This window comes from Oncorhynchus kisutch, linkage group LG1, assembly GCF_002021735.2.
Source record: "Oncorhynchus kisutch isolate 150728-3 linkage group LG1, Okis_V2, whole genome shotgun sequence".
Taxonomy (NCBI): domain Eukaryota; kingdom Metazoa; phylum Chordata; class Actinopteri; order Salmoniformes; family Salmonidae; genus Oncorhynchus; species Oncorhynchus kisutch.
This window is the reverse complement of record NC_034174.2, coordinates 33007490-33021731: the sequence shown is the minus strand read 5'-3', so window position 1 is coordinate 33021731 and position 14242 is coordinate 33007490. Positions and strand designations below refer to the sequence as shown.

At 41.3% G+C, this 14242-nt stretch overlaps 1 protein-coding gene across 3 annotated transcripts; it reads right to left on the bottom strand.

Annotated features, from left to right (window-relative positions):
- Positions 1-1842: 1842 nt before the first annotated feature.
- On the bottom strand, positions 1843-12992 carry LOC109895930 (tripartite motif-containing protein 16-like protein). Of its 3 annotated transcripts, none has more exons than XM_020490055.2 (7): positions 10983-12992; positions 10689-10784; positions 9953-10186; positions 9194-9353; positions 9032-9091; positions 8823-8876; positions 7383-8397 (listed from the first exon to the last, which is right to left on the bottom strand). In XM_020490055.2, the coding sequence occupies exons 1-7, from the start codon at positions 11517-11519 to the stop codon at positions 7847-7849; spliced, it is 1692 nt and encodes a 563-aa protein (XP_020345644.1). In that variant the 5' UTR covers positions 11520-12992; the 3' UTR covers positions 7383-7846. The 3 variants fall into 3 exon arrangements, with proteins under 3 accessions (XP_031676069.1, XP_020345644.1, XP_020345634.1); XM_020490045.2 differs by having other exon boundaries at positions 9032-9094; positions 10983-12602; XM_031820209.1 differs by lacking the exons at positions 7383-8397; positions 8823-8876; positions 9032-9091; positions 9194-9353 and adding an exon at positions 1843-3090 and having other exon boundaries at positions 10983-12602.
- Between the last annotated feature and the right edge of the window lie 1250 nt (positions 12993-14242).

The window sequence follows — 14242 nt, the reverse complement described above, 5'->3', positions numbered from 1 at the left end:
GCCTTACCAAGCACTCTCTCTTCAGCCATGATGATTGTACAGTATTGAAGCTACATGTGTAATAATGATTTGTGGATATAACTGCACATATCAATAAAGAATAAACAACTTGGAAGTGATTTGTGTGGAACTTTTAGGACAAGATATACAGTTGAAGTCAGAAGTTTACATACACCTTAGCCAAATACATTTAAACTCAGTTTTTCACAATTCCTGACATTTAATCCTAGTAAAAATTGTCTGTCTTAGGTCAGCTAGGATCACCACTTTATTTTAAGAATGTGAAATGTCAGAATAATGGTAGAGAATGATTTATTTCAGCTTTAATTTCTTTCATCACATTCCCAGTGGGTCAGAAGTTTACATACACTCAATTAGTATTTGGTAGCATTGCCTTTAAATTGTTTAACTTGGGTCAAACTTTTCGGGTAGCCTTCCACAAGCTTCCCACAATAAGTTGGGTGGATGTTGGCCCATTCCTCCTGACAAAGCTGGTGTAACTGAGTCAGATTTGTAGGCCTCCTTGCTCGCCCACGCTTTTTCAGTTCTGCCCACAAACTTTCTATGGGATGTGATGGCAACTCCAATACCTTGGCTTTGTTAACCTTAAGCCATTTTGCTACAACTTTGGAAGCATGCTTTTTCCTCCAAATATAACGATGGTCATTATGGCCAAACAGTTCTATTGTTGTTTCATCAGTCCAGAGGACATTTCCTCAAAAAGTTCGATATTAGTCCCCATTTGCAGTTGCAAACTGTAGTCTGACTTTTTAATGGTGGGTTTTGGAGCAGTGGTTTCTTGATGGCTGCGTGGTCCCATGGTGCTTATACTTACGTACTATTGTTCGTACAGATGAACGTGGTACCTTCAGCCGTTTGGAAACTTCTCCCAAGGACGAACCAGACTTGTGGAGGTCCACAATTTATTTTCTTGGCTGATTTCTTTAGATTTTCCCATGATGTCAAGCAAAGAGGCACTGAGTTTGAAGGTAGGCCTTGAACTACATACATCCACAGGTACACCTCAAATTTACTCAAATGATGTCAATTAGCCTATCAGAAGCTTCTAAAGCCATGGCATGATTTTCTAGGAATTTTCCAAGCTGTTTAAAGGCACAGTCAACTTAGTGAATGTAAACTTCTGACCCACTTGAATTGTGATTCAGTGAATTATAAGTGAAATAATCTGTCTGTAAACAATTGTTGGAAAAATAACTTGTGTCATGCACAAAGTAGATGTCCTAACCGACTTGCCAAAACTATAATTGGTTAACAAGAAATGTGTGGAGTGGTTGAAAAACAAATTTAATGACTCCAACCTAAGTGCATGTAAACTTCTGACTTCAACTGTAGCTAGCTAGATTTGGCTGGACCTTGTCCTGGAACTGTGTTTAGTGTATAAATAATAAATAGAACATGGGAGGATAGGGTTTCCTAAAACTAATAAACTAGGACATACCCATGGCCACAGTGGAACCCCATCACGCATGTTCTCACTCTCATTTAGTACTGTACACAGAGGAACATATTGTATACACAGGAAATGGGAAAATGTCATGGTTCACAAGGATAATTTATTCACATTTAAATTCATTATAAATACTACCTTTGTACAGATCTGTAACGAAATCCCTTGGATAGGGCAACAGATGGGCAACAGATGACACACATCTGTATAAAACTTGTTATTCTGGCAGAGGAAATGTCCTCCCTCACTGTGGCCTCAACAGATGTTTTGGCAGAGAACAGTTAAAGGACTTATTGGAAGCCCATGAATGACCATTGAATTAGATAGTGCAAGAGGGTATGTATCTGAACACATTCAGGCTTCACACATCAGAACACAGGTGTTAGACATTTTATTAGACAACTTTTTGAGTTGTGTATGATTATTACAGACAGATATTGTGGTGATATCACGCTCACACAAATGTGGCATATGTGTATAAGAAAATGACTTGACTGAAACTTTCATACATAGGACCTTGAATAGTCAAGTAGTCCTTTCCCATGTTTGCTTAAAGATGATCAAATGTAACATTTTATAATGTTAAATATGTTATAATATAGCTATAATGTCCAAATCCGGTATAATGGAAATATCAGGACTCAGTCTTTACCTCCAGGGTCTCATAACCAGACTATGCCTGGGATTCAATTAAAGGCACATTGGACTCAACAAAAATAGGGATATTAACATAATAAAATAATATAAATATACAAATACTACTGATGATATGAAATACCTGAACACGACCTCTCCTCTCCTAACAGGCTTCGTTTTGGCTGCTCCCCTCTTGGAGAAGGCTGGCTGAGTGCTCCAGACAGGGCAGGTGTTGCCTCTTCTTCTTCTTTGGGAGCTTTTGTTGGGCCATGGCCAGGGAGTAGTACAGGCGGAAGTTATTGACTATGACAGGCATTGCTATGGTCAGAATGACAGAGCACATAGAGCTCAAATTACCATACCAGAATAGGTCATGGGGATAATGTCCCCATAGCCCACGGTTGTCATGGTAAAAACCGCCCACCAGAAGCCCATGGGGATGTTACTGATATTATGTTCATCATGGTCAGCCTCTAGGTGCTCTGCGTAGTAGAGCAGGGTGCTGAAGATGAGGATTCCAATAGTGAGGGAGACAGCAAGGAGGCAGAACTCTTAAACGCTGGCCTTTAGTGTGTAGACTAACACATGCCCACCATGTGGCGCGTCAGCTTAAAGACCCCCAGGATCCTCACAAAACGCAGCACACGCAGGAAGCCGAGGGCATTAGTGCTCAGCCCCAACTCCAGGAAGAAGGGCAGGACGGCTATAAAGTCAATGATGTTCAGTATGTTCATTACAAACACCAGCATGTTGGGACAGCAGGTGAAACGGACTAGGAACTCAAAGATGAACCACACCACACAGACGCCCTCCACCATGGTCAGAGCAGGATTGTTCACGATCTCATAGTATGTCACCTCTTCGGTGTGGTTCCCGACCATGACTAGCTTTGTGCGGTTCTCCATCGTGTGGAAGTTCTGATGTGTCTCCAGACAGAACGCTGTGATGGAGAGGAGGATGAAGAAGAGGGAAACAAACACAATGACCTGCAAAGGACAAGGGGCATCATCTGACTGAGTGGATCATGTCATAATGATTAAAAACACAAACAACACATTATGAACCAGGTTGAAAGTCTGATTTATTCATTTCTAGGTTTGATTTATGTGTTGAACACACAATGGTATCAAAAAGGCTGTTGATCAGTGAGATTGTTAGGCTTGTGTGTTGTCTCCTAAACTGACTCAATCCCATGGCTGCTGTTTCATATGGAGCCATGTTACCTTCCATTTGGGTGACATGGCTAGATGGGAGTTACATGACTGAACCTTTTAAAAGGACTCTGAGGGTGAATCTCAATTGTATTTTCTTGATTCCTCACATCCTCTCTCCTGATTTCCTTCTTAAAGCATATTGGTGCAGAATATCTGAGGTTTGTCCCCTGTGAACCTCTCCTGCAATGTTTTAAGGAGGATATAAGGAATCAATAAAATAGAATTGAGATTCACCCTGAGGCATCACTTCTGGTGAGGCTGCTTTTAGTTATTACCGTCTCAACCTATGGAACAGCCTACTGGATAATCTGAGGTTAGCAGAAACATTGGACATTTTTTAAAGAAAACCTGAGATGCACCCTTTAGCCTTGCTTTTCCTTACTTTAAAATGTTGGTTCATACAACTACTTTTGTACTAGTTGTTATTATTGTCCTTCACTGTCTCCAATTATTATTATTTAATTTGTATTTGTTTTAATTACTTGTGAAGTGAATTGTGTTGCTGCAAGGCAGCACTGAAATGTGGTATAAACATTTATTTAGAGTTGTATTTGTATTTATTAGGGAACCCCTAGGCAGCAGCTACTCTTCCTGGGGTCCAAACACATTAAGGCACTTACATCACACATACAACAAAAGATAAAACAGTACATCATCTAACATTTTTATACCACCACATATCTACAGTACAAAATGTATAATACCACCATACAACAATATTGTAATGTACGTGCATGTGCTAGTGTGTGTGTGCGTGCTAGTGTGTGTGTGCGTGCTAGTGTGTGTGTGCGTGCTAGTGTGTGTGCTAGTGTGTGTGTGCGTGCTAGTGTGTGTGTGCGTGCTAGTGTGTGTGTGCGTGTGTCTCTTCACAGTTCCTTCTGTTTCACAAGGTGTATTTTTATCTTTAAAAAAAAAAGTGATTCTACTGCTTGCATCAGTTACCTGATGTGAAATAGACTTCCATGCACTCATGGTTCTATGTAGTACTGTGCACCTCCCTTAGCCTGTTCTTGACTTGGGGATTGTGAAGAGACCTCTGGTGACATGTCTTGTGGGGTATGCATTGGTGTCCGAGCTGTATGCTAGTAGTTTAAAAAGACACCTCTTTGCATTTAGCTTCTCAACACTTCTTATAAAACAAGTAGTGATGGAGTCAATCTCTCCTCCACTTTGAGCCATGAGAGATTTACATGAGATATATATTATTAATGTTAGCTCTCAGTGTACATTTAGGGGCCAGCCGGGCTGACCCGTTCTGAGCCAATTGTAATTTTCCGAGGTCCCTCTTTGTGACAGTTGACCACGGCTGAACAGTAGTCTAGGTGAGAAAAAAACTAGAGCCTGTAGGACCTGCCTTGTTGATAGTGTTGTTAAGAAGGTAGAAACTAGGGCCTGTAGGACCTGCCTTGTTGATAGTGTTGTTAAGAAGGCAGAGCAGCGCTTTATTATGGACAGACTTCTCCCCATCTTAGCTACTGTTGTATCAATATGTTTTGACCATGACAGTTTGCAATCCAGAGTTACTCCAAGCAGTTTAGTCACCTCAACTTGCTCAATTTCCACATGATTTATTACAAGATTTAGTTGAGGTCCAGGGTTTAGGGTTTAGTGACTGATTTGTCCCAAATACAATTATTTTTGAAATATTTAGGACTAACGTATTCCATGCCACCCATTCTAAAACTAACTGCAGCTCTTTGTTAAGTGTTGCAGTGATTTCACTTGCTGTAGTAGCTGACGTGTATAGTGTTGAGTCATCCGCATACGTAGACACACTGGATACCATTATGTTGGAGAGGCTTCCATTGAAGAACACCCTCTGTGTTCTGTTAGACAGGTAACTTTTCATCCACAATATAGCAGGGGGTGTAAAGCCATAACACATATGTTTTTCCAGCAGCAGAGTATGATTGATAATGTCAAAAGCCTCACTGAAGTCTAACAGAACAGCTCCCACAATCTTTTTATGATCAATTTCTCTCAGCCAATCATTAGTCATTTGTGTAAGTGCCATGCTTGTTTTTTCCAAAAGTTTACTTAGGGTTGGTAACAGGCTGATTGGTCAGCTATTTGAGCCAGATAAGAGGGCTTTTTATTCTTAGGTAGGGGAATGACCTCCAGGCCTGAGGGCACACATTTTCTTGTAGGCTTAGATTGAAAATATGGCAAATAGGAGTGGCAATATTGTCCACTATAATCCTCCATCCAAGTTGTCAGACCCCGGTGGCTTGTCATTGTTGATAGACAATCATTTTTTCAACTCTTCCACATTTGCTTTACAGAATTCAAAATTACAATGCTTGTCTTTCATAATTTGATCAGTTATACTGTTGATATCACATACATTATCAAGCATTGCACACATATTACCCAGATACTGACTGTTATCACTTGGTGATCTATAGAAGCTTCCCACAAGAATGGGCTTTAGGTGAGGAAGATGAACCTGTAGCCATATTACTACGACAGTATTTAACATGAGCCTCACTAAGCTTTACAGGAATCTGGTTCTGATTATAAAACAGCAACTCCTCCACCATTGGCATTTCTGTCTTTTCTATAGATATTAACATGTTTTTGGTTTTCTATTATGATTATCTTGGGTATTTAAAAGTATTATGGAGCCTTTCCTGGACACCCCCCTTTTTTTCCCATGTTCCGCTTCCCTTTACCTATTTAGTTTTTTTTGCAGTATGGGTCCACTAGGCCTTAGGTATGGCGGTACCGTACAGTTTTTTGACAGCTACGCTACGACTTGGAACTAAGAAACCTGCTGCTAGTCTATATATTTTGTTTACAGTTTAAATTTGATCGCTTTGACTTTGTTCATCGATGGAATACAGCCTATGAAATTACCCTTTGTTTGTTTTTACACTATTGGAGTTTTGGATTCCTTGTTCTGTGGTTGCTTGGAAGCACGTCTGACTGCGGCATCACACACCTGTGGCCTCAAGGCAAGTTTAGAATTGCCTTCATACATGTGCACATCTTATCATGTGTATGTGTGTCTGTGCCTGTGTGTGTGTGTCTTTTCCCAGTCCCCGCTGTTCCATAAGGTGTATTTCAAAAAGAAAATCTGATTCTACTGCTTGCATCAGTTACCTGATGTGGGATAGAGTTACCTGTAGCCATGGCTCTATGTAGTACTGTGCACCTCCCATAGTCTGTTCTTGTTCTTCCATCAGTTTAGCTAAACGGGTACCGGGCAAGCTCTTGAGAGTGGCCATGGAAGTTTCATGATGCATGCCACCAACATTGATCACAACCTTTTTCCTGACATCCTGTTTTCCGTCCCAGTCTTCCCGTAGACATGTTTTGGATGAGGTCATGGCGTGGGTCAAAGTATGGCCCTGAGAGGACACACACATTGAGCAGATCAGGACTTGGAGTGGAGACAATAGCACGTCCAGGAATGTTGTTTAGTCTATGGTCCTCGTTTGCACCAAAAATGTTGAGAAGATTCAAAACATTTTTTTTTAGGCCCAGGGGTAAAGCAAAAACACATTGGGGCAGGCTATCCTCTCTCTCTTTTGGTAGTTCAGTTTGGGAAGAAATCATGAACCTTCCTTTTATTTATCAGTAGCCCACCCTGTAGGCAGGCCCCTGTCTGCTTTCCAAAGTGCCACTCCTTCTGACAGTTAGGGGTACAGCCACATTTGCCTATTACCAAGTTTCTATTCAACTTGATTTGATTTCAAAATAAGTAGGACATCCAACCACAAATCTGTGGCAAAGAACAACCTTTGGAAGACAGTTTTAAGGAAATGTTTCCATCAGTGAACAACCCCTGTCACTTTCACCTTCATTGTAAGCATTAACAGTATATAATAATAGGAAAATTAATATTTAAATTAAATGACAAATGGTTGAATTTTTTGTTCAAGTTCCTTGATCTTTAACATTGACTAAACTTTAAATCTTTGAAAAGTGCAAGTGTAAAGCAGTAACTACTGGACTAATGACCCCATCCTCTCATGTCATCCTGCTGTATAAGGGACATGACACTGCCCTCTAGTGTGAAATAGTCAGAAAAAGTATGTCATAAAAGTTGTATAAAACAACACTTTAGCACTTAATTTGCGTGATTTTATTTTTATAAAAATTGTATGAAAAATGTAAAAATGTTTCAGTAGATATTACAAATACGTCGATATTACAAATGTAAAGAGGGTACAAGCTGATTTTAGAGGTTTACAAGCTAATAAAACCAAGATATGATGCCCCAAAACCTAACAGCATTCTAAAGCCTTTTAACTGTTATCCAGGATGTTTACCATGTATATAGCTTTATTTTGAACTTCTATCCACAGTCTACACTTTCTAGTATATTATTTTCTATATAGGGTTGCAAAAATCTGGTAACTTTCCCAAGATTCCCAGAAATCCTGTTTGGAGGATTGTGGATTTCCTGCTTATTCCCTCCTGATTCTGGGAATTATCCAACATGGATTTCTGGCAAACATGGAATTTGGGGAAAGTTACCAGATTTTTGCAACCCGATCTCTATGTCCTAGTTTTACTCTCATGGTTAGAATCTTTCATGCCTCAGATTACATAGTGTGATGCAACTCTCCTCCCCAAGCCAGAACCCTGGGTAGAGGGGTTCAGTGAATGTGAACTTCTTGGTTCTGTAGAGTAACTCCATCTTATCTGAGACTTCATAAAATGTTATGGTGCCCTCCTTAAATTGCAGGTAAACCCCTAATCTGCACTGGCTGGGGGTTGCACAGAGTGCAACACCTTCACTGTTGTGGCACACAGAATAGCCTTTAGAACGGTCAAGGCTCCAGGATTGGTCACTGGCCCCAAAAGCGGATCTCTTAGAGACTGATTTTCTGTCTATGCCCCAATAGGCCAGGGCAATCTCAGCCTTGTTCCCCACCACTTCCACCTCCCAGTAGCAGCGCTCAGCTTCAAGCCCCTTCTTGCACAGCACCTGGCGACGGTAGTTAAACCTCTCAGAGTGAGGTTGGACCGGTTCCTTCTGCTTTTTAGCATCCCACCTCACCATTCTGCCGTCCTCTGAGAGGGAGAGGTCCTTGTGGGCAGTGTTGGGGTCCAAGGTAAGCTCACAAGCATCTGAAGGATCAAAGACGATGGTAAAATGAAGTTCATGACCATGTTCATAGAAAGCCAGTATGAGGGTTAGCGCTCAGGCTAGAATGAAAAGCATACGTTTAGTCCTTGATGAAGGCATAAGGCCGAAACGTATGCTCTGTTTCTTAAAAAATAAAATGTATTAGCACCTTACACTTTCACTTTTTGTATTCTTTTGAACATGGTCTAAATTAATTATATTATTTTTGCATCTCGGTCTCCTTGGGATATTATTCCTCTCATGGTTTTGAGTGCGAGTACTTTTTGAACTCTACATGATCATGTTCAAACAGCATTATCATGAGGTTGGTTCAGATCCATTTAAAAATAAATCTCTTTATTACCATGTTTCTGTTGTAAAGGTTGAGTGAAGATTCGATGTGTTACACAAAGAACATAGGACTCACACTGTAGAAATTCTGTTCTGGTCGTAGGCTCTGGGGTCTGTGCAGCACTGACAACTGTGTAGGTCAGGAGAAAGGCTCAGTTGTGGTTCAAGTTCTTGTTAATTACAAACTCTCGTTAATTACAAACTCTCATTACTAAGGGTCAAGTAAAATGTGACTGAGTTTCTGAAACACTTGGGATAACACATAAAAAGAAGGATAAGATTCACCTGGAAGCTGCTCAGGTATGACTCTATGGTCTGGAGACTGGGAACCTCCATTTCCAGCCACTGCTGAGACAGATCATAAAATCCTTTATAAATGTATTGTATATTGGTCTGTCTGTCTGCCTATGTGTACGTCTGTCTGCGGTATACCTCCCTTCAACTGACCAGTTTGAGACACTGTACTGATTTCCTCCTCAGCGAAAGCCTCCAGTCGATTCCCAAACTCTGAGACAGCACTCGTTATGGCCTCAAAGGGGAGGTGTGGATCCGTCGAGACACTGGACAAGTCAGTGGGTTCTGGGAGGTTAGAGAGAGAGGGCAATCTCTTTTTTCATGATAGAGAGGGAGATAGAGAGAGAGACTTGAAAATGATAGAGTTTTCATTATTAGTTGTGAAAATTCACCATGTCATCATGCACACACTTGTGAACCTCAGAACCAGATCCTACATCTATCTACTACAGCCTGTGATCAGTAGCAGTGTGTGGGTGAAATCACTGGGGAAGCCATGCCATGCCATGCCCGCCCCCCCCCCCCATCCCCATCCAAAACAAAACAAGCCATATTGCAACTTGTGTTGTGATAATGGTGTTGTTTGCTCTATAATTCATATGCCTTGCGACCGTGATATACTGTATAGGCCTAAAAGGGCTCCAAAGTGGCTCAGCGATCTCAGGCACTGCATCTCATTGCTTGAGGCGTCACTACAGACACAACCTGGATTGGAACCAGGGTATCGCAACCGGCATTGATTGGGAGTCCCATAGGGCGGCGCACAATTGGCCCAGCGTCGTCCGGTTTTTGGCAGGTGTAGGCCGTCATTGTAAATAAGAATTTGTATATATGGTCAATTTCTTTTAGGAAGCCTGGCTTACCTTGGCATCCATGAATACACACCACTGCCTGTGATACAACTAACCATACCTGGAGGAAGTGGATATCATCATCTGTCTGTGAGAGCTGCCCCAGCTCAGCGTCTCTCCTCTTCAGGGCAGCCATGTCTTTCTCCATGCTGCACAGGGAGCTCTCTGCCTGAGCCACTGCAGCTGTCTCGTGGGCCAAGATCAACTCTCTCACTGTGGAGTAGTGCCTCTGGAGGGAGTCGATCAGCCCAGAGAGGACGCCCTCGCAGTGCTCCTCAGCAGCCCTACCACCTTCCTGTTACACATACAGTCAGGAACAGACTTAGTGATTTACGTTTGTTCTTAATTTCAGGACGTTTTTAAATAGGCCATATAAAGTTAACACATTGGCATTACATGTCAGCCTCAAGGCCTTCGTCAGAGCTTTTGGGAGTGTTTTTAATGTGCACCCTTATGTTGACATCTGACGAAGGCCTTGTAGGCCGATACGTAAAGCTTAATAAAGAGCAGTGACACTAGCAAGAGCAGCATACAGAATCCTCCTTTTTTTCTCTCATGTTATTCAATTGTTACCATACACCTGCATCAAAAGACACTGTAGCTCAAATGTGCCTTTAGAATTTTGAAACACATTGGGCATTAAAATCTGTCAGTGTGGGCCACCTGGGGCAGTACACACCCATGAGTTAGGAAGGAGACTGTGGCCTTGCTGCTATGTTACTATTATAGTTGGGTTTGTCCAGAGAGCATTGTAAATAACTATATTCACTTCCTTGTCTGATCTACTGTATACCCACCTTAACCCTCTTTATGTTCTCTCTTATGTCCTTCTGCTCCTGTTCCCTCATTTTGATCCTCTGCTTGGATTCCTTCTTAATGTCCTGGAGCTGTTCCTGTGGAGGGCAAATTTATCTGCAGATTAAATATTTACAAGGTCAAACCAATAATAACCTCATAAATCTTGGAACGCACACGGTAATGAGGTGTTATTTACATTCTTATTTGAATTGAATCACTAAGGGATCAACTGAGAATTATACACATAACCTTTGGGATAGTCGAAGCGCCAGATTTGAGATAAAGGTCAGTACCTGCTTCCTTTTCCGTCCCTCTTTCGCCAACAAATTGTTATGTGCTTTATGCTCAACCAGGGCGCATAGAGGGCAGATGCATTGATCATCATCACAGCAGTAAATCTCCAGCAGTCTGCCATGTATAGGACATACTCTGCTCTTCGGTACCTCTGAGACTCTAGTGGTTTTGGGTATCTTTGTGGGTCTGGCCCAACCCAGAGCATGACTGGGCGAAGGGCCTGCCTCCTGACCGTCTTCAACAGGTCTGCGCTTACCTCCAGCACCCACATTATTTCCACACTTGGACTTCTTCATTCCTTCCACCATTTCAGCCAGAACAATGTTCTTGATCAGGATAGGCCTCGGCTGAAAGGAGTCTTGGCATTCAGGGCAGCTGCAGAAACGATCACCCTTTTCTTCATTGTCCCAGAAGTCCTGGATACAGATCATGCAGAAACTGTGTCCACAGGGAATAGCAGCTGGATTACTGAGCACCTCCTGGCAGAGTGGACAGCTGAGGTGGTCCTTCCTGACAGATATGCGAGACACAGCCATATCTGAGAACAAACTATAACATGTTGGTCTTTCTTTTCCGCCAGGAAGAGAACAGTTTCGATTCTGTGAAAAGGCACGCCTTGTGGTTTCATGGTATGTTTGAGAGCTGAGAGGGAGTGGTGAGTCTGGACTGAAGCCAAACGGGAGGATTTCAAAACCTTCAAGAGAGTACAGAAAGAGCAAGTAAATCAAGGTTTATTTATTGCTTAGTCTTATTCTGTTATCATTGTGTATAAATAAAGCAAAAAAATAGTAATATCTACAGTATGTATAAAGTCATACAATGCTAAACATATTGACATGATAAATAAGGGTTTTTCCAACATCCTAAAGTCATACGATGTCATAATTACATTTCTCCATTTTAGATTCTCTCTTCAATAACCATTATAATAAATCAGGCTGATGTAGAGTCTGCTTGCCAGACTTTTCTCACATCTTTTAATTCTGTAATTCACTACCATAGTTAACCCACGTAAGAGAGCAGCAGAAGGGTTCTGGAAACCTTGGTTTCCAGAACCAAAAAAGTTGTATAAAAAGGTTTCTCACAAATCCCTCTCCCCTAAATTCTACAAATTACAAAAAGTATAAGAACAAATTTACTCACCTACTTCAGATATATCCCAAAATATATTTTACCAACACATTTCAAGAATGCTTAAATAAAATAAAGTCAACTTGGAACTATTGAAAAAGAAAATGGCATCTAGAACTATTCCATCTCAATTTATTGTTGGAAATAATACCTAGAGTGATTCTGATGTTATTTCATGTGAATTTAATATGTTTTTGTGAATGTGGTTTCCTCTCTGTCAAATACAATTTAGAAAACCACTTAGATTACATGAAGTGGCATTTCCCTTCTATGCTCCAGTTTGATCCTTCTGCTGTAATGGAGGTAATTGGTAACAAAGATATCAGCAGCAGGTCATGAGATTGGTGCCTCTCTGGTGAAATCAGTGCCTTCCTTGATTACTGAGCCTCTAAGGTATACAGTGCCTTGCGAAAGTATTCGGCCCCCTTGAACTTTGCGACCTTTTGCCACATTTCAGGCTTCAAACATAAAGATATAAAACTGTATTTTTTTGTGAAGAATCAACAACAAGTGGGACACAATCATGAAGTGGAACGACATTTATTGGATAGTTCAAACTTTTTTAACAAATCAAAAACTGGGCGTGCAAAATTATTCAGCCCCCTTAAGTTAATACTTTGTAGCGCCACCTTTTGCTGCGATTACAGCTGTAAGTCGCTTGGGGTATGTCTCTATCAGTTTTGCACATCGAGAGACTGAACTTTTTTCCCATTCCTCCTTGCAAAACAGCTCGAGCTCAGTGAGGTTGGATGGAGAGCATTTGTGAACAGCAGTTTTCAGTACTTTCCACAGATTCTCGATTGGATTCAGGTCTGGACTTTGACTTGGCCATTCTAACACCTGGATATGTTTATTTTTGAACCATTCCATTGTAGATTTTGCTTTATGTTTTGGATCATTGTCTTGTTGGAAGACAAATCTCCGTCCCAGTCTCAGGTCTTTTGCAGACTCCATCAGGTTTTCTTCCAGAATGGTCCTGTATTTGGCTCCATCCATCTTCCCATCAATTTTAACCATCTTCCCTGTCCCTGCTGAAGAAAAGCAGGCCCAAACCATGATGCTGCCATCACCATGTTTGACAGTGGGGATGGTGTGGTCAGGGTGATGAGCTGTGTTGCTTTTACGCCAAACATAACGTTTTGCATTGTTGCCAAAAAGTTCCATTTTGGTTTCATCTGACCAGAGCACCTTCTTCCACATGTTTGGTGTGTCTCCCAGGTGGCTTGTGGCAAACTTTAAACAACACTTTTTATGGATATCTTTAAGAAATGGCTTTCTTCTTGCCACTCCTCCATAAAGGCCAGATTTGTGCAATATACGACTGATTGTTGTCCTATGGACAGAGTCTCCCACCTCAGCTGTAGATCTCTGCAGTTCATCCAGAGTGATCATGGGCCTCTTGGCTGCATCTCTGATCAGTCTTCTCCTTGTATGAGCTGAAAGTTTAGAGGGACGGCCAGGTCTTGGTAGATTTGCAGTGGTCTGATACTCCTTCCATTTCAATATTATCGCTTGCACAGTGCTCCTTGGGATGTTTAAAGCTTGGGAAATCTTTTTGTATCCAAATCCGGCTTTAAACTTCTTCACAACAGTATCTCGGACCTGCCTGGTGTGTTCCTTGTTCTTCATGATGCTCTCTGCGCTTTTAACGGACCTCTGAGACTATCACAGTGCAGGTGCATTTATACGGAGACTTGAATACACAGGTGGATTGTATTTATCATCATTAGTCATTTAGGTCAACATTGGATCATTCAGAGATCCTCACTGAACTTCTGGAGAGAGTTTGCTGCACTGAAAGTAAAGGGGCTGAATAATTTTGCACGCCCAATTTTTCAGTTTTTGATTTGTTAAAAAAAGTTTGAAATATCCAATAAATGTCGTTCCACTTCATGATTGTGTCCCACTTGTTGTTGATTCTTCACAAAAAAATACAGTTTTATATCTTTATGTTTGAAGCCTGAAATGTGGAAAAAGGTCAAGGGGGCCGAATACTTTCGCAAGGCACTGTATCTTCAACAAATCAATGCAAACTGGTATTGTTCCTAAAAAAAATGTCATTGCCAAAGTTATCCCACCCTCTATAAAATCTGGGGATCCAAGATCTTTTACAATTCATCACCCAATA

Bases quoted from the DNA above. Each gene is read 5' to 3' on its own strand.
- LOC109895930 (XM_020490045.2), bottom strand. From the start codon at position 11,519: ATGGCTGTGTCTCGCATATCTGTCAGGAAGGACCACCTCAGCTGTCCA. The intron at 10,785-10,982 runs GTACTGACCTTT...TGCCCTCCACAG, and splicing joins AGGGACGGAAAAGGAAGCAG to GAACAGCTCCAGGACATTAA. The intron at 9,354-9,952 runs GTATGGTTAGTT...TCATGAAAAAAG, and splicing joins ATGATATCCACTTCCTCCAG to AGATTGCCCTCTCTCTCTAA.